The sequence below is a fragment of the Electrona antarctica genome (genome assembly GCF_951216825.1).
Source record: "Electrona antarctica genome assembly, chromosome: 14".
NCBI classification, from domain to species: Eukaryota; Metazoa; Chordata; class Actinopteri; order Myctophiformes; family Myctophidae; genus Electrona; species Electrona antarctica.
The window spans coordinates 37,064,883-37,089,035 of NC_136795.1; the positions used below are offsets into that span (position 1 = coordinate 37,064,883).

The 24,153-nt window shown below is 45.9% G+C and overlaps 1 protein-coding gene across 1 annotated transcript; it reads left to right on the top strand.

Annotated features, from left to right (window-relative positions):
* Positions 1–550: 550 nt before the first annotated feature.
* LOC306937171 (uncharacterized protein) lies at positions 551–22,837 on the top strand (the record flags this gene model as incomplete). The annotated part of the gene is made up of 15 exons (XM_079520835.1): positions 551–767; positions 1,290–1,354; positions 1,642–1,690; positions 2,698–2,748; positions 7,109–7,144; positions 7,366–7,415; positions 9,736–9,788; positions 11,879–12,105; positions 13,264–13,526; positions 19,825–19,971; positions 20,973–21,117; positions 21,670–21,717; positions 21,948–21,995; positions 22,188–22,262; positions 22,503–22,837. 15 exons carry the CDS (start codon positions 551–553, stop codon positions 22,835–22,837), a joined length of 1,809 nt encoding a protein of 602 aa, XP_079376961.1.
* Between the last annotated feature and the right edge of the window lie 1,316 nt (positions 22,838–24,153).

Below are 24,153 nucleotides of genomic sequence, written 5' to 3' on the forward strand. Positions count from 1 at the left end.
CATGACTATAAATAATTTGTTATTTTCTCAGGAGGAAGGACATCATGACATCCATTCCTTTGCATATTCCATTGGAAAGGAATCCCATCGATTGATAACCTGTAGCACGCCACAGACCATTTTAGATGCACTACTGACATCGTCATCCTTTTTATATAAACATAATGCCAACAAGGTTAAAGATAAAGAACTTGTAATTATGAGAGGTGAAAAAGCTATCAGCACACACTTTCCATGCTGGTTAATTGGAAGAAATGATCCTCTGACTATTGAATATCTAAAAGCTGAGAGAAACTCTGAACCCCCAAAGAGTGTAGTCGGTTCTCCACAACGCAAGGCTGTAATCTTTCATGTAAAGACTGAAGGAGGTCAGAAAATAAAGTATAAGATTCTGAACAATACGAATCTTAAAGCCAAAGCTGATGAGGTCAGTGTGTATGCATTTGAAGGAGAAACCGTCGAGTCGGCTCTGGAACGAGATGGACGCTTCAGAGGTGATGTGTTCTCTGCATGCTCACTGCAGAACGTAAGCAAACACAGAATCACCGAAATGTCCAATCTTGTTAATGATCTTGATGGCAAAACCTTCAAGGTCATACGGGGTGATAAATATGCTTCTCTAAAGAGACCCTCACACCCTGATCTACTTGTGGCCCGCCATGAGTCGGGCCACACCCCGAGCCACATGTGGCCCCACCAGTCTGTGAAGACTTCGGGCTCGTCTGTGAAGATATTGGAAGGATGGAATCCTTCTGTTGCGCTGCCAGGTAAAACAAGGCGTTTTGTTTTTGTTTTTGTGCCGGGGGGAGTAATGTCTACTTTGTTTGACATAATTAATTGAAAGTGTGACACGTTTTGAAAAACGTTATAGCAAAAAATAGGAAATATCTCGCAAGTGGCTATGACAAGCAGCCACGCACGCACACACACACACACACACACACACATTTCTTTAGCCTAAATGTAGTCTTTTTATTATATTTTTTTAACAACAATTGTGTCAATGGTTTGGCCAGTCTAAACATAATTTGTGCAGAATATTGATGGATCGTATATTCACTGTAGTGATACCCTGGCTGCTACAACTTACATAAGTGACTGATGTAATCAATTATAATGCTATCACAAACAAATAGAACTCCAAACATAACATGTAAAATAGTATGTTACATATTTTGTATTCTCAATACACAAAGGTACATGTACTGTACTGTACTGTACTGTACTGTACTGTACTGTACTGTACTGTACATGGTTTTGAGCAGCATTCATACTGTATTCTCTCTCAGGCAGCTCATCAACCAGCTCTGTCCTCCCTGATGCATTGAAGGAAGACAAACCGATGAAGACAGAGGTAACTCATTCTCAGGTCCATGAAATACATCTGATGTCTTTTACACATCTATGAATAATTATGTGCACCTGTTGAATTGGTTGTGGTTCTATGCAGGACAGGACCTGCAAAGCATTTGCAATGTAGTTGTATGTATGCTGTATATTTATGCTTTCTGTGCATGAAATTATGCTGTATAGCATACTTAATGTCCACGTTGCCAAATCCAAAATATGGAAATGTTATATTTAGTCTACTATGAAAATAAGTACCTTTTGTTTATTTTTGCTTCATCGTTGATTCATTAGATTCAGTCGGTGAAAAGCTCATCAGAGGAAGAGGAGGATGTGGTTTCCGGTGAGAGACATATTCCTTTTTTATCCTGCAAAGGCCTGTCCACACAGTTATAGGTGATAAGGTGACCACCGAAACGGTGCTTAGTAAAAACAGAGAGATGTGTTTGGGTGAGCGGTGAGTCTCTTACCACCGTGGCTCAGTGATGTCATGTTGTAGTTTTAGTAAAAACAGAGAGGTGTGTTTGGGTGAGCGGTGAGTCTCTTACCACTGCGGCTCAGTGACGTCATGTTGTAGTTTTAGTAAAGACAGAGAGATGTGTTTGGGTGAGCGGTGAGTCTCTTACCACCGCGGCTCAGTGACGTCATGTTGTAGTTTTAGTAAAAACAGAGAGATGTGTTTGGGTGAGCGGCTCAGTGACGTCATGTTGTAGTTTTAGTAAAGACAGAGAGATGTGTTTGGGTGAGCGGTGAGTCTCTTACCACCGCGGCTCAGTGACGTCATGTTGTAGTTTTAGTAAAAACAGAGATGTGTTTGGGTGAGCGGTGAGTCTCTTACCACCGTGGCTCAGTGACGTCATGTTGTAGTTTTAGTAAAAACAGAGAGGTGTGTTTGGGTGAGCGGCTCAGTGACGTCATGTTGTAGTTTTAGTAAAAACAGAGAGGTGTGTTTGGGTGAGCGGTGAGTCTCTTACCACCGCGGCTCAGTGACGTCATGTTGTAGTTTTAGTAAAAACAGAGATGTGTTTGGGTGAGCGGTGAGTCTCTTACCACTGCGGCTCAGTGACGTCATTTTGTAGTTTTAGTAAAAACAGAGAGATGTGTTTGGGTGAGCGGTGAGTCTCTTACCACCGCGGCTCAGTGATGTCATGTTGTAGTTTTCGGTGGTCAGTGATGTCATGTTATAGTTTTAGTAAAAACAGATGTGTTCTGGTGAGCGGTGAGTCTCTTACCACCACACTCAGTGATGTCATGTTGTAGTTTTCGGTGGTCAGTGATGTCATGTTGTAGTTTTCGGTGGTCACCTCTTCACCTAAATGAATAGGTCTTAACTGTCTTTACTCTGAACAGAACGCTTGATGAAGATGATGGAGATGATGAAGATAGACAGCCAAGAGGAAGGTAACAAATGACTTGTAACTGAGAATACCAATGCTTGTAGGGGTTATCAGTAGGATGTGCTGGGAAAGGCTTTATGGCCTTATGATTAAAGGACTGTATCTCGCCTTAGGCGTAGGGGGAGGGAGCTGGTGAACTAGTCAGTAGCAGTCAGCTTGAGCCCAATGATTTAGGTACCTCCTTGATGTATAGTTCTGAATACTTCTTACAATATGAGATACTTAGTAGTATAAGATATCTGCCTATGAGATGCTTAGTAGTATAAGATATCTGCCTATATATATACATATATATATATATATATATATATATATATATATATATATATATATATATATATATATATATATATATATATATATGTTCTTCTGGGCACCGCACTTTATAGGGAGACACGACTTTGTGGATGATGTCATGTTGTCCACCGTTTCCGTGACAACAGTCCCCCCGTGGATCCATGCGGCGCTATGGATTCACTTCTTAGATCTGTCACGGTGACGGGGATTCGGATTCTTCTCGATTACTTCCCTGACGATGGTTGCTTCGGTAGGCAATTTAGGGAGCTTGATCAAGCGCGCTACGGGTCGTGTGTAGGTACGACCATCTACCTGTACCACCGCCGCTCGAATCCGATCGTCTCTCTCTATCATTACTTCTTTCACTTTCCCGATTGACCAGAATGCTCTGGGGAGTTGTGGGTCTACCACAACGACGGGCGTGCCTACAGCAATATTCTCCTCTTCTTTAGTCCATTTTGAACGTATCTGCAAGGACGGGAGAAAGTTCCGTACATATCTTTTCCAAAACTGATCGGCTAAGACTTGTGAATGTCGCCATCTCTTGCGACTAAGCAATTCGGTCTCAGAGTAAATGGCTTGTGGTGATGAAGGATTCGGTCGTCCTATCAGAAGGTGGTTAGGGGTTAATGGATCTGGATCACCTACATTCGTGGAGACATAGCCGAGGGGTCTAGAGTTCAAAATAGCTTCTATCTCTATCAGGACCGTGGCGAGTACTTCTTCTGATATCACTTGTGTTCCTAAGATCACTCGCAGGATGGTCTTCACCGATCGCACCTCTTTCCCAAGCTCCTCCGAAATGTGGAGAGACAGGTGGATTAAATACGAAGCCTATTTGCATAGGAGCCATTCTTGCTTGAAGCTCTGGTTTCATATGTTCGAAGGCCTCACGCAGTTCTCTATTTCCTCCAATGAAATTTGTGCCCCTATCACATCGGAGTTCGAAAGGCTTTCCTCTGCGTCCTATGAACCGGCGTAGCGACATTAGGAATGAATCTGCGCTCATGTCCGTGAGGAGTTCCATGTGGATCGCTCGAGTTGTAAGACACTTGAATATTATGCCCCAACGCTTCTCCGTCCTCCTGCCAATTTTCACAGTCATCGGTCCGAAGCAGTCCATTCCTGCTGAGTAGAATGTTGAGTCCATCAGTCTTAGACTGGACTCTGGTAGATCGGCCATTCGTGGTATTTTAGGTTGTCCTTTCCATCTCTGACATTCGAAGCAGCTTGTCTGATGTTTCTTTACGGCTTCTCTTCCTCGCAGTATCCAATATTTCCTTCGCAATTCAGCGAAGACTCGTTCTGCACCTGGGTGTGCAAGTTTCTTATCATGTTCAGCGATGATGAGTTTAGTGTACGGGTGAGAAGGGGATAGCAGGACGGGGTGGGTCGCTTCATAGTCTAGGTCGTGGCATCTGCGGAGTCTGCCTCCTACTCTGAGGAGTTCGGAGTGGTATTCTGGCGCTAGCATTCGTATCTTACTCGATCTGGGTAGTTCTATTCCGGCTTGGGCACATTCAAGTTCGTCTGGAAAGGAGTCCCGTTGGATCTGTTTTAAGATAGTCACTTCGGCATTTCGAAAATCGTTAGCACTCAGTGGTGGAGGGGGATCTGCCGTCCCCCCCTGCACCGAAAGTGCAGTAGCATGAAGGAGTTCCTCGTATGATTCGTAGGTTGGCCCTTCCATTGTTAGGCTACATAATGTTGACTTCTTTATTTCTTGTGCGTCGGCTTCCTCCGAGGGGTGTATGGGAGGTTGTTTGGGCCATCGGTTGTCAGCTTCGGCAAGGAAAGGGGGTCCTTGGCTCCAGTGGTCTTTGCTCGCGATTTGTTGCAACGTCTTCCCTCTGGTAATGTCGTCGGCTGGGTTACTTCCTGTATCGACGTAGCGCCATTCTACGTTCTCCGTGAGCGTCTGTATCTCGGTTACACGAAGACCCACGAAGACTTTGTATTTGTACGATTCTGACTGTATCCAGTATAGGACTGTAGTTGAATCTGTCCAGAGTGTTTGTGACTTGACGTCGATCGTGAGTTCTCTCTTGAGCACCCCGGCCAGTTGAGCTCCGGCCACTGCGGCGCACAGTTCTAATCTAGGTATTGAGAGTTGCTTCTTAGGGGCGATTCTCGATCTCGCAGCCAGGAAAGAGACATGGACGTCGCCTCTATAGTCGGTTGTGCGTAAATACGCCACGGCACCATACGCTTGTTCTGATGCATCACAGAATACGTGTACGGTATGCTCTCTGGGAGGGCGTCCCCCCGTATAGCCAGTGTAGCATCTGGGTAATGTTATTTGTGTAAGGTGGGGCAATTCGCCTTCCCATTCGCTCCATGCTTTCAGGAGTGCTGCTGGTAGGTTCGGGTCGTCCCACAGCCTATCTGGTTTATTCCAGAGTTCTCTTACTATCATCTTCGCTCTGGTGGTGTATGGGATGATGAGCCCTAGAGGATCATATTGCCGTGCTAACGTTTTGTAGATGTTGCGCATAGTAGGCGTGAGAGGCTCTCCCGGTTTCTGTTTATATCGTAGAGTGTCTGATGCGCATTGCCATAGGAGTCCCAATGTGCGTTCTTCTGGATCTGCTCCTTCTTGTGTGAACCATAGCTCACTGTTGTCGGATAGCGATGCTTTAGGGAACTGTTTTATTACATTAACAGTATTGCTAGCCCATTCGCGTAGTTCGAACCCTCCTTGTAGTAGGAGCGTGTATAGTCTGTTGACGGTCGTCCTCGCTACATCCTCGGAATGAAAACTCTGTAACCAGTTATCCACGTATCGGCTCGAAGGACCATGTAACTGAGAATACCTATGCTTGTAGGGGTTATCAGTAGGATCTCTACTACTAAGTACTAAACTAGGGGGTTTTCATGATTCTGAATCCATTCCAAGCATTAGTTTCTAAACTAGGGCGTTTTCATGATTCTGAATCCATTCCAAGAATTAGTTTTGCACGGAAAACACTCCTTGGGCTAAAAACGGCCATAGCCGTCATCACAAATGTGATGAGGTCAGCACATTTGGTGTTTTAAACATTATGTTATAATTTAGCTATTGAAAAATAGCAGATCTACAAGCTCATAGCTTGTAGGTCTGCTATTTTTGAAAAATCGTGAAAATATTTATTTCAGAAGACTGGAGGATTTAGAAGAAATCTTTTAAATTTCGAGGTCAGGCCTAAATGGGTTAAGGGCAAGTGGCTATGGCCGTGTGTTTTTCGTGCAAAACCGAATATTTGCAATGGATTCAGAATCATGGATAGCCCCTAGTTTGACACGTTAAATGCTACTTAAAGCATAATTAAAATTATATATATGTCTTTACCATATAGGATGTTAATGGTACCCAACTTTCAACCTCTGCATTTACCATGATCCAACATTTATATAATTCACAATTTTTGATATGTTAATTGGATGACCCTAAGGATCATAAAAAACCTTGAATTATTACTATTGCAATTTATTTTGCCCCTTATTTTGGCCCCCCTTTTTAGGCCTATTAGGGGTTCAGGGTCTTGCTCAAGGACACTTGGACACCAACTCTGGGGGAGCCTGGATTCTAACTGCCGACCTTGCGGTTACCATCCGGCCACTCTACCCCTGATCCTGAGTATTAAAAGGATAGAGACCGAACCGGATAGTTGACTATCATTGCGCACGTTCATGTTATTGGGCCCATGACACGTGAACGCTATGTTTCATACGTGAACGCACGCAAACGGCGCAATGATAGTCAACGGCACAGCGCGTTCATGTTATTGGGGCAATCCATCCCAGAATGCGTAGTGAAATCGCCTCATGCGCTTTTGAGTAACTTAATGCAAGTGGATGCGAGGAGATAATATATATACTCTAAGGTTCACACAGAGAGACCAGCCAGTCATTGAGGCGACGCATGCACACTGTTCTCTCAGTCCTGTTCTGCCTTCCATGCACACTGTTCTCTCAGTCCTGTTCTGCCTTCCATGCACACTGTTCTCTCAGTCCTGTTCTGCCTTCCATGCACAAAATGAAAGATGACACACAGCCATACATTTATTCACTTTAATGTCTTCCTGCAGAGCTCATGGAACCTGGCCCGGATGATACTGACAATGGTAGGTAATGAATGAATGAATGAATCATAATCACCTCTCAATAGGTTGGCCCCTTTCCCATGGTGATAAGATTAAGTTTGATGACTTGATGTGAATGATGTTAATTAAAAGCTTGTCCTGGAGTTGAACCTTTCCGTGAGAAACATACTGTATATTATTTTATCTCATATCAGCACCAACATCTATCCATGACATGTGTAACTAGTTATCTGTTCCTCCAGATGAGGTGTACAGAAGATCATGCTGTGAAAGATGCCAACACGTCCACCAGGTCAGTTCATTCATAGGAAAGACTCTTGTTTCTGTCTCTTAATAAAGGGTGCATTTATAACGCCTTTATCCAGGGAGCTTTACATAGACTGTGCATCACATTCACCCATTCACACACACATCCACACACCTTTACATAGATGGTGCATCACATTCACCCATTCACACACACATCCACACACCTTTACATAGATGGTGCATCACATTCACCCATTCACACACACATCCACACACCTTTACATAGATGGTGCATCACATTCACCCATTCACACACACATTCATACACCTTTACATAGATGGTGCATTACATTCACCCATTCACACACACATTCACACACCTTTACATAGATGGTGCATTACATTCACCCATTCACACACATTCACACACCTTTACATAGATGGTGCATCACATTCACCCATTCACACAAACATTCACACACCTTTACATAGATTGTGCATTACATTCACCCATTCACACACCTTTACATAGATTGTGCATTACATTCACACATTCACACACCTTTACATAGATTGTGCATTACATTCACCCATTCACACACACATTCACACACCTTTTCATAGATGGTGCATTACATTCACCCATTCACGCACACATTCACACACCTTTACATAGATTGTGCATTACGTTCACCCATTCACACACACATTCACACACCTTTACATAGATTGTGCATTACATTCACCCATTCACACACACATTCACACACCTTTACATAGATTGTGCATTACATTCACCCATTCACACACACATTCACACACCTTTACATAGATTGTGCATTACATTCACCCATTCACGCACACATTCACACACATTTACATAGATTGTGCATTACATTCACCTATTCACGCACACATTCACACACCTTTACATAGACTGTGCATTACATTCACCCATTCACACACACATTCACACACCTTTACATAGATTGTGCATTACATTCACCCAATCCACACACCGATGGCGGAGGAAACAACCTGCACATCAGGAGCAATCAGGGTTCAGAGTCTTGCTCAAGGACACTTGGACTCTGGGGGAGGCCACAGGGTTCAAACTGGGAACCTTGTGGTTCCCATCCGGCCACTCTAACCCTGGTAATGGTCTCTAAATGAGATCCGGTGTGTGTTTGGATTTTTGATTTGATTTATTTGATGAATTCATGACACAATTCACCAAAGTGCAGCACAGTAGAATTATCAGGATTGCACAAAAAGGCAGAGGACTTAATTTCATTGGGATCCAAATAAATACATGAATAATTGCAGCATGGTACGTTGTAGTATGCAGTATAGTATATAAATACATGAATAATTGCAGCATGGTACGTTGTAGTATGCAGTATAGTATATAAATACATGAATAATTGCAGCATGGTACGTTGTAGTATGCAGTATAGTATATATAAATACATGAATAATTGCAGCATGGTAAGTTGTAGTATGCAGTATAGTATATAAATACATGAATAATTGCAGCATGGTACGTTGTAGTATTCAGTATAGTAGATAAATACATGAATAATTGCAGCATGGTACGTTGTAGTATGCAGTATAGTAAGAGAAACCTATGAAAATCTGGGAACTAAATCGTTACCAAGAAATGTCTTCACCAATGTGTTTCTAAAGGTGTCTAATAACATGTACTAAAATATTGAAATTCAACTCCTGGGGGAAATTTTAATTTATTTGACCATACCATTAACATCCTATATAAGCCACATTTGCATCATGCTTTAAGTAGCATGAGACATATGAAACTAGGGGGTTTTCATGATTCTGAATCCATTCCAAGCATTATTTTTGCACAAAAAACACTCCTTGGGAGCCATTGCCATCATCACAAACGTGATTAGGTCAGCACATTTGGATACGGAAGTGGATATGGCCAAATTTAGCCCAAGGAGTGTTTTGTGTGCAAAACTAATGCTTGGAATGGATTCAGAATCATGAAAACCCCCTAGTTTGACATGCTACTGAAAGAATTATGACATTTGGACTTAAAGATGTTAATGGTATGGTCACATATTATGCTAATAACTCAAATTTCCCCCGGGAGTTGAATTTCAAACTTTTAGCATATGTTATTAGACACCTTTAGAAACATATTGGTGAAGAAATGTCTTTGTAACGATTGGTCAAATACCTGATAAAATGCCCTTACTAGTATGGTATGGTATCTCACTCATAAAACATACATTGACTTGGTACAGATCAACAGATATCACAACTTGCTGGTGCTCCATGTATTGCGACTGAGATTCAACGTTCATAACATTAATTGTTGCCTTGGGTTTGTTTGGTAGAGCTACGGCAGTAAGAGGATCATTCCTGAGAAACTCTCCAGAGGGCGCTATCAGTGAGTCTGAACATCATCTACCCTTCTGCTTTCATTCATATTCACATGACATAAACACAACCACAAATGTATATTCATCGCATTGGAGCAGTGTGATTTCTGCACACAATAAGCACACAATAATAATATTGCTAAATAAGACTATTAGAAGAGTCATTCCACGAAACCGGTACGATTTGCAGTCCCTCTGACCTTTTAAGGTGTATTTTATTGATTGAGTCACCAAAATTTATTTTCAAAAGCTTTTTTCATCAATGTATATGTTCCCTTTAATATTGTGTAAAAATTACATGGATTGTATCTTCATATCAGAAATGATCTTGTTTTCTTTCAGTAGACACCCCCTATTTTGTCAATTTTTTCATGTCCCCAATGGCCTTCGATGAAAGTCGACTTCAGATATCACTATTAAAAATGTGCAAAAATCCATAAATTATGCCATTCACTACTCTCACCTATGGTCATGAAGTGTGGGTCATGACTGAAAGAATAAGGTCGCGAATACAAGCGGCCGAAATGAGTTTTCTTCGACGGGTGGCTGGCATCTCCCTTAGCGATAGGGTGAGAAGTTCAGTCACACGAGAGAGACTCGGAGTAGAACCGCTGCTCCTTCGCCTGGAAAGGAGTCAGCTGAGGTGGTTCGGGCATCTGGTTAGGATGCCTCTCGGGCGCCTCCCTAGGGAGGTCCTCGACGCACGTCCCACTGGGAGGAGACCCCGGGGCAGACCAAGGCGCAGTTGGAGGAAACACATCGACTCACTGGCCTTGGAACGTCTCGGAATCCCCCAGGAGGAAGTCACTAATGTTGCTCTGGAGAGGGAATTCTGGAGCACTCTGGTGGAGCTGTTGCCCCCGCGACCCGACTACGGATAAGCGGTTGAAGATGGATGGATGGATGGATGGACATATAAATCTATCAGAGCTTTACTGCTGGTCATGTTTAGTTTTTGAATAAATTGATGATTAATCATTAAAATAGCATTATATAGCTCTGTCCCCCAATCGCACTCAACCCCGTTACACAAGCCATTCTCCCCTCCATAAGAATACTTAACTGGCCCTTTAGTGACATCACCAACAGGAAGTGGCATTCTACAAGTCTTCTGAACAACATGCTACAGAAAGAGGCAATCTCACACCTTATTTTACAATGTTTTAGAGTAATTTTTACTCTCACATGTGGTCGTAAAGCATAACAGCTCAACTCCGTTACATGGAATAAAGATAGAAAACAATTATTTGTGAAAATTATGTTTGTTATTTCAACAATATATCTGATTTCTTAATCTCATGCATGCCATGTGGTCTCCTCTTAATCACCACAGGTAGAGTAGTGTCCATCTTGAGTAAAAAATTGACACAACCCCGTTATGATTTTCAACCCTGTTACTATATTATTCTATATAAAAATACATACAAATATTAATTGAATGCCTGAGATGGGAAATTATGTTATTCTGATAGCTAAAGTTGTCCTTAATAGAGCGTCCTTAACAGTCCAGCCCCCTTTCATGACGACGCCAGGCCCAGGAAATGAATCCCAATGCATTTTTCCCATAGACATTTCAAAACGTATTTATTTAAAGACCTTTTAAGCGTCGTACGAAGCCAACTCGAGTCGTGACAAATCATGACAACACACACAATATTTTGGACCAAACAAAAAAAGTGTTTTAGCCTGCTGTTTTTTTCTACTCTAATTATTTGTTTGGCCCAAAACATTGTGTTTATTGTCATGATTTGTCACGATAAGAGTTGGCTTTGTCCGCAGCGTAAACGTCTTTAAATAAATACTTTCTGAAAAGTCTATGAGGAAAATTAACGGGGATTTCTTTTCCGGGTCTCTCGAGGGGGCGGGACTGCGACGCTCTATACTCTATAGTGTGGGCTATTCAGACAAGTAAAACCTTTCGGTCAATTTTTTTTTAAAAAAAGGCCAAATCATACCGGTTTCATGGAATGACTCAGAAATGTACAAATTTGACATAGCTAATGTTCGGGACACTATATTATAGTTGACCCATTCGACCCATTCTTCACTTTTGTCTTTGTTTGTTTTGTGTGTGTGTGTTTGTGCGTTGTTGTTTCAGGGCACGGCTGGAAGCAGAGGGGACATACGAGTGTGAGTCCACAGGCTTGATATTGGAGGCGTCGGAGCCAGTTGTGGTTCGCTATTCTGTCCTGCCCTGGTCCAAGTTCGGCAGGTTGGTCCAGAAGCCCTGGATGATCGCTGGGCCCACATTCAACGTGGAGACGGTCCCGAAGGATGACTCTGCCCTCAAGTCCATCCAGCTCCCTCACTCCCTGTGCCTGGCTGGTGAGAACATATCGTCCCCTCCATTACTTTTACATTTTTTGTCTCCACCAGGCAGAAGGCATTGGGAGAGAGTACACACACCGTCCGTGTCCGTGTCCGCGTGTGCATGTGTGTGTGTGTGTGTGTGTGTTTGTGTGTGTGCACACACACTCCCTGGATGCCAACGATGAACCTCTGCCTCACATTTTCCAGAAATAGCGCCACCAGGAGGCCGACTTTTGAAAAACAAATTTTTTGATATTACTCCTCCAGATTCTGTCCAAAAATCCTGCAAATCGTTACACAGTATCTCTATAGTCATGTGTTCAAGACGGATCTGTCCCATATTTCATATTCCATCCTGATTGGCTAACATTGGCTTTCAAAGTTTGCAGGATTGGCCCGTTTTGAACAAAAAGCCTCAAATCATGAACGCAGCGTGCAATTCACTTGAAATCTTTCACAGACTTTCCTACTAGGCTGAGGAATATATCCCACCCTTTTCACATTGGCCTGTTATAGCGCCACCAACAGGTGGATTTTTGCAAAACACATTTTTGGAACAAAATGTGTCAAATCATCCAATTTCAATCCAAGGCGTAAGAAGAAATGGCACCCTTTTCACATTGGCCTATTATAGCGCCACCAGGAGGCCACAACCTGACCTGCCCTGGTGGAGACCTGTGCCCTGAGGGGCACTTTATCTAGTTTTTGACTTCAACACTAACTCTGGGGGAGCCCGCGATCGAACCGGGAACCTCGCGGTTTCCATCTGGTCTCTGTACCGTCCACTCTACCCTTGAGCCACTGGTCTCTGTACCGTCCACTCTACCCCTGACCAGTGGCTCAGGGGTAGAGTGGCTGGATGGTAACCGCAAGGTTGCCAGTTCGAACCCTGTGGGCTCCCCCAGAGTTGCTGTCGAAGTGTCCTTGAGCAAGACACTGGACCCCTGATTGCTCCCGATGTGCAGGTTGGTGCCTTGCATGGTTTCCTCCGCCATCGGTGTGTGAATGTGTGTGAATGAGTGAATGTAATGCACAGTCTATGTAAAGCGCCTTGGATAAAGGCACCATATAAATGCACCATTTACCATTGTCTTCCATGCATATTTTCTTGTTTTCTCTGCAAAAACTGTCCTTCCTTCCTTCCTTCCTTCCTTGCATTGTGTCTTCTCCCAGGCCTAGTGGAAAAGGAGACGGTATTTGGCGTCCTACACATCACTAGCAAGGATCCTGTCATTGAGCCAGCGGAGTCCTCTGGTAGCCATGTGAAGTGGTGTGTGTCCTCCCTGTCACCTGGCACTCCCATCGTCAGAAACACAACGCCATTGGAATACCACGGCGCCGTGCTGATCTACAAGGACCTGAGCTGTGACGACGACGACGACGTGCTAACCTTACAGATCTACCTCGTCCCCAACAACAGCCTGGCGCACGTTGAGGTGAGGATTGCTCCACGGTGGAAACGGAAAGATTGCATTTGTACACGTTTTAGCATGACTGAGTGTAACGATAACGGCATTTACATTTTATCGCACATGAGTGCAAAAGAGCTTGTGCCCGTCACACAGTTTAACCCATTTTTGGCGGGAACCCCTTTTGGTTTATGTTATGCTTTAGCTATTGAAAAATAGCAGATCTACAAGCTCATAGCACGCCACCGAGTGGCACGCTACGAGCTTGTAGGTCTGCTATTTTTGAAAAATCAAAGAACGACTGACATAGAAACATAGCTTTTTCAGAAAACTGTCAGGATGTAGAAGACATTTTTAGAATCTGATCTCAGGTCAAAATGGGTTAAGTTCAGAAACCAGTCTGTGTCTCATAGGAGGGCTTTGGGCAGTCCAGAAACCAGTCTGTGTCTCATAGGAGGGCTGTGGGCAGTTCAGAAACCAGTCTGTGTCTCATAGGAGTGCTGTGGGCAGTTCAGAAACCACTCTGTCGCATAGGAGGGCTGTGGGCAGTTCAGAAACCAGTCTGTGTCTTATAGGAGGGCAGTGGGCAGTTCAGAAACCAGTCTGTGTCTCATAGGAGGGCTGTGGGCAGTTCAGAAACCAGTCTGTCTCATAGGAGGGCTGTGTGTGGTTCAGAAACCAGTCTGTGTCTCATAGGAGGGCTGTTGGCGGTCCAGAAACCAGTCTGTGTCTCATAGGAGGGCTTTGGGCAGTTCAGAAACCAGTCTGTGTCTCATAGGAGGGCAGTGGGCAGTTCAGAAACCACCCTGTGTCTCATAGGAGGGCTGTGGACAGTTCAGAAACCAGTCTGTGTCTCATAGGAGGGCTGTGGGCGGTTCAGAAACCAGTCTGTGTCTCATATGAGGGCTGTGGGCGGTCCAGAAACCAGTCTGTCTCATAGGAGGGCTTTGGGCAGTTCAGAAACCAGTCTGTCTCATAGGAGGGATGTGGGCAGTTCAGAAACCAGTCTGTGTCTCATAGGAGGGCAGTGGGCAGTTCAGAAACCACTCTAGGAGGGCAGTGGGCAGTTCAGAAACCACTCTAGGAGGGCTGTGGGCGGTTCAGAAACCAGTCTGTGTCTCGGGCTTTGGGCAGTTCAGAAACCAGTCTGTGTCTCATAGGAGGGCTGTGGACAGTTCAGAAACCAGTCTGTGTCGGGCTGTGGGCAGTTCAGAAACCAGTCTGTGTCTCAGGAGGGCTGTGGGCAGTTCAGAAACCAGTCTGTCTCTCATAGGAGGGCTGTGGGCAGTTCAGAAACCAGTATGTGTCTCATAGGAGGGCTGTGGGCAGTTCAGAAACCAGTCTGTGTCTCATAGGAGGGCTGTGGGCAGTTCAGAAACCAGTCTGTGTCTCATAGGAGGGCTGTGGGCAGTTCAGAAACCAGTCTGTCTCTCGGGCTGTGGGCAGTTCAGAAGCCAGTATGTGTCTCATAGGAGGGCTGTGGGCAGTTCAGAAACCAGTCTGTCTCTCATAGGAGGGCTGTGGGCGGTCCAGAAACCAGTCTGTGTCTCATAGGATGGCTGTGGGCAGTTCAGAAACCAGTCTGTGTCTCATAGGAGGGCTGTGGGCAGTTCAGAAACCAGTCTGTGTCTCATAGGATGGCTGTGGGCAGTTCAGAAACCAGTCTGTGTCTCATAGGAGGGCTGTGGGCAGTTCAGAAACCAGTCTGTGTCTCATAGGAGGGCTGTGGGCAGTTCAGAAGCCAGTATGTGTCTCATAGGAGGGCTGTGGGCAGTTCAGAAACCAGTCTGTATCTCGGGCTGTGGGCAGTTCAGAAACCAGCCTGTGTCTCATAGGAGGGCTGTGGGCAGTTCAGAAACCAGTCTGTGTCTCATAGGAGGGCTGTGGGCAGTTCAGAAACCAGTCTGTCTCTCGGGCTGTGGGCAGTTCAGAAGCCAGTATGTGTCTCATAGGAGGGCTGTGGGCAGTTCAGAAACCAGTCTGTCTCTCATAGGAGGGCTGTGGGCGGTCCAGAAACCAGTCTGTGTCTCATAGGATGGCTGTGGGCAGTTCAGAAACCAGTCTGTGTCTCATAGGAGGGCAGTGGGCAGTTCAGAAACCACCCTGTGTCTCATAGGAGGGCTGTGGACAGTTCAGAAACCAGTCTGTGTCTCATAGGAGGGCTGTGGGCGGTTCAGAAACCAGTCTGTCTCATAGGAGGGCTTTGGGCAGTTCAGAAACCAGTCTGTCTCATAGGAGGGCTGTGGGCAGTTCAGAAACCAGTCTGTGCTCTAGGAGGGCAGTGGGCAGTTCAGAAACCACTCTAGGAGGGCTGTGGGCGGTTCAGAAACCAGTCTGTGTCTCGGGCTTTGGGCAGTTCAGAAACCAGTCTGTGTCTCATAGGAGGGCTGTGGGCAGTTCAGAAACCAGTCTGTGTCGGGCTGTGGGCAGTTCAGAAACCAGTCTGTGTCTCAGGAGGGCTGTGGGCAGTTCAGAAACCAGTCTGTCTCTCATAGGAGGGCTGTGGGCAGTTCAGAAACCAGTATGTGTCTCATAGGAGGGCTGTGGGCAGTTCAGAAACCAGTCTGTGTCTCATAGGAGGGCTGTGGGCAGTTCAGAAACCAGTCTGTGTCTCATAGGAGGGCTGTGGGCAGTTCAGAAACCAGTCTGTCTCTCGGGCTGTGGGCAGTTCAGAAGCCAGTATGTGTCTCATAGGAGGGCTGTGGGCAGTTCAGAAACCAGTCTGTCTCTCATAGGAGGGCTGTGGGCGGTCCAGAAACCAGTCTGTGTCTCATAGGATGGCTGTGGGCAGTTCAGAAACCAGTCTGCGTCTCATAGGAGGGCTGTGGGCAGTTCAGAAACCAGTCTGTGTCTCATAGGATGGCTGTGGGCAGTTCAGAAACCAGTCTGTGTCTCATAGGAGGGCTGTGGGCAGTTCAGAAACCAGTCTGTGTCTCATAGAGGGCTGTGGGCAGTTCAGAAGCCAGTATGTGTCTCATAGGAGGGCTGTGGGCAGTTCAGAAACCAGTCTGTATCTCGGGCTGTGGGCAGTTCAGAAACCAGCCTGTGTCTCATAGGAGGGCTGTGGGCAGTTCAGAAACCAGTCTGTGTCTCATAGGAGGGCTGTGGGCAGTTCAGAAACCAGTCTGTCTCTCGGGCTGTGGGCAGTTCAGAAGCCAGTATGTGTCTCATAGGAGGGCTGTGGGCAGTTCAGAAACCAGTCTGTCTCTCATAGGAGGGCTGTGGGCGGTCCAGAAACCAGTCTGTGTCTCATAGGATGGCTGTGGGCAGTTCAGAAACCAGTCTGTGTCTCATAGGAGGGCAGTGGGCAGTTCAGAAACCACCCTGTGTCTCATAGGAGGGCTGTGGACAGTTCAGAAACCAGTCTGTGTCTCATAGGAGGGCTGTGGGCGGTTCAGAAACCAGTCTGTGTCTCATATGAGGGCTGTGGGCGGTCCAGAAACCAGTCTGTCTCATAGGAGGGCTTTGGGCAGTTCAGAAACCAGTCTGTCTCATAGGAGGGCTGTGGGCAGTTCAGAAACCAGTCTGTGCTCTAGGAGGGCAGTGGGCAGTTCAGAAACCACTCTAGGAGGGCTGTGGGCGGTTCAGAAACCAGTCTGTGTCTCGGGCTTTGGGCAGTTCAGAAACCAGTCTGTGTCTCATAGGAGGGCTGTGGGCAGTTCAGAAACCAGTCTGTGTCGGGCTGTGGGCAGTTCAGAAACCAGTCTGTGTCTCAGGAGGGCTGTGGGCAGTTCAGAAACCAGTCTGTCTCTCATAGGAGGGCTGTGGGCAGTTCAGAAACCAGTATGTGTCTCATAGGAGGGCTGTGGGCAGTTCAGAAACCAGTCTGTGTCTCATAGGAGGGCTGTGGGCAGTTCAGAAACCAGTCTGTGTCTCATAGGAGGGCTGTGGGCAGTTCAGAAACCAGTCTGTCTCTCGGGCTGTGGGCAGTTCAGAAGCCAGTATGTCTCTCATAGGAGGGCTGTGGGCGGTCCAGAAACCAGTCTGTGTCTCATAGGATGGCTGTGGGCAGTTCAGAAACCAGTCTGCGTCTCATAGGAGGGCTGTGGGCGGTCCAGAAACCAGTCTGTGTCTCATAGGATGGCTGTGGGCAGTTCAGAAACCAGTCTGCGTCTCATAGGAGGGCTGTGGGCAGTTCAGAAACCAGTCTGTGTCTCATAGGATGGCTGTGGGCAGTTCAGAAACCAGTCTGTGTCTCATAGGAGGGCTGTGGGCAGTTCAGAAACCAGTCTGTGTCTCATAGGAGGGCTGTGGGCAGTTCAGAAGCCAGTATGTGTCTCATAGGAGGGCTGTGGGCAGTTCAGAAACCAGTCTGTATCTCGGGCTGTGGGCAGTTCAGAAACCAGCCTGTGTCTCATAGGAGGGCTGTGGGCAGTTCAGAAACATGAACAGAGAACATGGAGAAGGCCTAATCGTAACCGTCTTGGCTGAAAATACCATTACATGGTTTAAACTTTTAGGAGAGCTGGTCGGTCAGTAGTCCAGACCAGCTCCGCTGGACTTGAATGACTTGACTTTTGACCTACTTCTACAAGCAGTGTGCTGTACTGGCATGTTGTAATTCATTATTTGTCAGAACCTGTGTACCATTCCAATAGTATAAGCATTTTAAAAGACAGAGTTGGGATATGACGCCACCTAGCGTATATACGTACCGGGGAAAAAAGTGAAATATATTGCCTCAATATGAGCTGCTTTGGATAGTGAGCACAGTGACGAGTTACAGGCTCATTATTTGACTTGATTGTTACCTATCAGGGTGACCGATGTGGTCCAGTATTTAGACCTATCAGAGCGATCGATGTTGTCCAGTATTTAGACCTATCAGAGCGATCGATGTTGTCCAGTATTTAGACCTATCAGAGCGATCGATGTTGTCCAGTATTTAGACCTATCAGAGTGACCGATGTGGTCCAGTATTTAGACCTATCAGGGTGACCGATGTGGTCCAGTATTTAGACCTATCAGAGCGATCGATGTTGTCCAGTATTTAGACCTATCAGAGTGACCGATGTTGTCCAGTATTTAAACCTATCAGGGTGATCGATGTTGTCCAGTATTTAGACCTATCAGAGCGACTGATGTTGTCCAGGATTTAGACCTATCAGAGCGATCGATGTTGTCCAGTATTTAGACCTATCAGAGCGATCGATGTTGTCCAGTATTTAGACCTATCAGAGCGATCAATGTTGTCCAGTATTTAGACCTATCAGGGTGATCGATGGTGTCCAGTATTTAGACCTATCAGAGCGATCGATGTTGTCCAGTATTTAGACCTATCAGAGCGATCGATGTTGTCCAGTATTTAGACCTATCAGAGCGATCGATGTTGTCCAGTATTTAGACCTATCAGGGTGACCGATGTTGTCCAGTATTTAGACCTATCAGGATGATCGATGTTGTCCAGTATAGTATAGACATCGCTAGACTTTACTTATTCCAGCTGTTCTGAATAATGCTCGACTAGTGTGTTCTAATTTGGACAAATTTTACTATTGTAACTCCCTCCTTACAGCCTATACCGGCATGCACACTTAATCCTCTCCAACTGATCCAAAATACCGCAGCTCGCTTGGTCTTCAACCAGCCTAAATTCTCACATGTCTCCCCCCTGCTCCGCTCCCTCCATTGGCTCCCGGTCGCTGCCCGCACAGAATACAAAACTCTGATGCTGGCATTCAAAGCAACCAAAGGTATGGCTCCCCCATATCTTAAAAGTCTGATCGAACCCTACAAACCCTCCCGCGCACTCAGATCAGCCAACGCAGGGAAGCTGGAAGTACCTTCACTAAAAACGCCGGGACACCGCTCCACACGTCCCAAACTCTTCTCCCTTCTGGCTCCAAAGCTATGGAATGAACTTCCCATTAAAGAACTGCAGCCTCCACTCCAAATCTTCCACCGTAGTCTGAAAACCCACCTCTTCAGACTCCATCATGGCCCGTAGCACTTGCCCTAGCCCCGACTTTTTATGTAGACTTAGATAGCATTTTATGTAGACTTATAGCTTTTTATATAGACATAGCACTATACATGCATAGTTCCATTTTATAGATATTCCACTGTTACGTTCTTAGCTTACGTATGTTTCATGATAACTACTTGTTGTTACGTATGTGATGTATTGCCATGTTTTTGTTCCTGCTTAATGTAAATCGCTCTGGATTAAGAGTGTCTGATAAATGCCTAAATTGTAAATTGACTAATACACATAATTGAGCTGGAAAGAACTGACTGAATTGGTTCTATACCTTCTCTGCCTCTTCTCTTCCTCTGAAAAGCACCCTAACCTTGTCCACCTGCATGTCCTCCTTGTGCGTGGCAGAACATCCGGAAGGCTTTGCTCAGCTGTTCCGCGAAGCGTTTCGGGAAAGTTGAGAAGAATCCCTGCACCAGTAGTCCACTGGTAGAGCAAGACACCTACTGTCTCACGAGTGAACACGCTGGGGTAGAAATAATCCCTGGTGACAAGGTGTGTTCGTCTCAATGCTCATTCGGCCTGACATGTTTTGTTTGTAATGATGTGTAGTGACTAGTGGTGTACCTGTATAGCTATGAAGGCATATGTACTTGTTATGAATGTGTAAGCTGGCGAAAGGGCCGTTCTCCCTGTGTCCCCTATAGGGTAGGTACCCTCATATGTTCTCCCCGTGTCCTCTAGGGTAGGTACCCTCACATGTTCTCCCCGTGTCCCCTAGGGTAGGTACCCTCGCATGTTCTCCCTGTGTCCTCTAGGGTAGGTACCCTCACATGTTCTCCCCGTGTCCCCTAGTGTAGGTACCCTCACATGTTCTCCCCGTGTCCCCTAGGGTAGGTACCCTCACATGTTCTCCCCGTGTCCCCTAGGGTAGGTACCCTCACATGTTCTCCCCGTGTCCCCTAGGGTAGGTACCCTCGCATGTTCTCCCTGTTTCCTCTAGGGTAGGTACCCTCACATGTTCTCCCTGTGTCCCCTAGGGTAGGTACCCTCACATGTTCTCCCCGTGTCCCCTAGGGTAGGTACCCTCACATGTTCTCCCCGTGTCCCCTAGGGTAGGTACCCTCACATGTTCTCCCCGTGTCCCCTAGGGTAGGTACGCTCACATGTTCTCCCTGTGTCCCCTAGGGTAGGTACCCTCACATGTTCTCCCCGTGTCCCCTAGGGTAGGTACCCTCACAAAAACATGCAGTAATCCTGGTCTCTAAACTGCCTCCCCCTGGCCAGCCGGGGCGCCTGATGGAGGGGAAAGGATCTGGTCGGAATAACGTATTCCTTCCACACGCTACGTCCGGCCGGGGAAACTCCCCCCTGTCAGGTGAAAAGAAGCAGCTTGGCCTCTTCATGCACTGAAGGAAGCATGAGGTCAGTCCGCTGGCAGAGGGAGTGCAGCGCCCAGGAATACATTAGATAATTGACACTGGGTGAAAAAATGGATTACAAAATCGTGGGATAAAAAGTTAATGTGTAAGTTAATGTATTATGTGCGCGTGCAGGGCTTGAGGTTCACCCTGGAGGAACTGATACACCCAGGTTACTACACGGTGGAAGTAGAGCATGAGGGAGATGAGAAGATGAGGTTTCAACTTCAACTTGAAGACAAGGCAGAAATGGCAACATGGCATGCAAAAATTCGAAAAGGTACCTACATACTGTAATACTGTATGTACACAGCAGTGTTGATTCTGATAGCAAATTTTTATTTAGTTTTAGTCATAAGTCTTTTAAATTTGTCGCATTTTAGTAATCTTAAATGTTTTACTGTTAGTCTATAGTCTACTCCCAGAATGCCAAGCAAATGATATTTCAAATCATGACGTCATGGAGGTAACAGGGTGGCACTGCAACAGGGCCCTCCATGGTGACACTGTAACAGGGTGGCACTGTAACAGGGCCCTTCATTGTAACAGGGCCCTTCACGTTTTCGTCTATGACTCTTGAACAGTAGGTTGTAGAATCAAATCCCCCTCACTGCTCTACAAAATGTCCTACAAAATGTATTCAGTCACATTATTTTCAGATTCTATTCCAATGCCTTTTTGTTGCAGGCCCTGGGGTAGGCAACCCAACCTGGCGGAGACCTGCTCTAGTTTGTGCATAATGTGTTTAAAAGCTTGTATGCTTGAAACGTTCAGTGTATTTTATCAGTGTATATATTTAACTAACGGTCGTGACTTGTGTCCCCCGCGCCAGGTGACTTGGAGAAATGCACCAGGGTACAGCCATGCCCACGGATCATGTGTAAGCATCTGCTCTTCACTGTTGCACTCAACCCACATTTGCATTAGCCTGTTTTAAATAAATTCCACATCCATAAATATATTCTTTATTTTATTTATTTTTTCCTCGCTTTGCTGTGTTCTATATGAGTGGGTCCCCACTTGATTTTTTTTGCTTTTGTTTATATATAATTATGTAACTTTGCAGTGGATTTCTGAACGAGGCTGCTTATCTTTGGTTCTCTTCTCCAGGTGGCTTGGTGTCCTGCACAGAGGAAAGGCCAAGCAAAAGGACTTTATGTAAGCATGATACATTCATATAGAGGGACGTCTGGAGCTCTCTGGTGGAGCTGTTGCCCCCGCGACCCGACTATGGATAAGCGGTTGAAGATGGATGGATGATACATTAGTTTTCTGTTGTGTGATATAATATAATATGGTATTTTCAGCATGGTAGAAGGCAGCAGAGTGTAAGGTCCATCTGTCTTACAGGCGGAGCCGTCTCGGCGCAGAAATCAGAGGAAGGACCTTCCAGTAAGAGACTTTGTCTCCCACAGGAGAGAGGAGGTGATTTTACATTTCCTTACTCAACAATTAACAACTGTAACCTTTGATAAAACAAACGGAGTTGCAGTTGCTCTGAGGTGGGTGCGTAGGCAGGACTCAATGTATTCAGGCATCTGAGATGCCTGAAGAAGGTCTTTGACCGAAACTTTGCTAATAAAGTTCGTATTGCAAGTGCGGACGGTGTGCGGTGTGAAATGTTTCATGAACAATGAAAGTATCGCGTTATCCTTCCTCTTCCAGGTGCCTCTTCCTGCTACACAGGCATGACAGCTACAGAGCATCTCAGAACAAACAAGACAGACCTCCAAGCTATCCTGAGGGCAGTAATTGGATATGTCATCCAGTGTGTGTTTCAACATGAAGCAAAGCTCCTGGTGGACTGGGAGTATCTTAAGCTGAAGAACATCTCAGAGTCGGACCCAGTCAAGGCAGCTACTGAACTGGTGGACAAAATGATGAGCAAGGGAGAACCGACCTGCCAGGCGTTCCTGTCTCTGCTACGAGCCCCCGAACTAACGGACTTGCTTCCTGATCTGGAGAACATGCCCTGGTACTACCATCCAGCCAGGGTTTGAACTGACAACACGACCAACATGCCCTGGTACGACCATCCAGCCAGGGTTTGAACTGACAACACGACCAACATGCCCTGGTACGACCATCCAGCCAGGGTTTGAACTGACAACACGACCAACATGCCCTGGTACGACCATCCAGCCAGGGTTTGAACTGACAACACGACCAACATGCCCTGGTACTACCATCCAGCCAGGGTTTGAACTGACAACACGACCAACATGCCCTGGTACGACCATCCAGCCAGGGTTTGAACTGACAACACGACCAACATGCCCTGGTACTACCATCCAGCCAGGGTTTGAACTGACAACACGACCATCCAGCCAGGGTTTGAACTGACAACACGACCACAAGCTACTGATTCTAAGCTATCGTCTCAGGTTAGACATTCACCAAAATGTGGAACGCCCTACCAACAGTCATTAAGACATGCAAATCCCCTGACTCCTTCAATACCGTTCTCAAAGGGCACCTATGGACGGCTGCGATTCGAAACTGGCCCCCGTAAAATCTGAATCCCACCCACTCCCCTTTTCCCCTCATGTTTTTTCCCTTTTTGATGAATTGAAAATGGTGGGCCCTATTGTAAACAAGTGTAATGCTTTTATGGTGTCGTCCACTCACAGTTAACACTTTAAGCGGCCAGGGTTATTTAATACATTACATTCATGCGCCCAGTCGATTTATAAACACGGACCCCTTTTCCGGACGGACCGGCGGAAGTGGTTGATGTGTATGTAGCAGCTAACAATAGCCACACCACTCTAGAGTCGATCGACAACAACGGGAGACAAGAATAAATCTATCGAGACTAGCGACTGGACCGCGGAGCGCCGTCTAACACAGGATTTTTTTTCACAAAAAGATGGGATGATTTAGATCGCGAGTTATGAACGTTTTAAGATTTTAGTTTTCATCAGCTAAACAGGGGAGGGAGTTTTTCGATGACGTCTCACTCTTGCGCGTCACGAGGAGAGCCCAGCAGGCGCTCCTGGGCTATACAGCGATGTGAACTGTTCTCGTATCAATAAACTTCGTCTTTTGGACAATACTTCGTCCTGAGGGCGTTACTAATAGAAAGGACAAAGAACTTCGTCCTGGGCGTTCAGGGTGTTAAGTCTTTGTGTTGAGTTGTGCTTGAAATGTACTGTAATTCTGCAAACTGTTAATAAATACTTCAATCAATCAATCAATCAGAGTGACCGCTGAATGTCATCGTTGAGACAAAGAAAGGAATCAACCAACCTTATTGTCAGAACAGTTGCAGGTAAAAGTGAGGTGAAACTGCAGCCTTCCACGTGTGCAGTTCAAG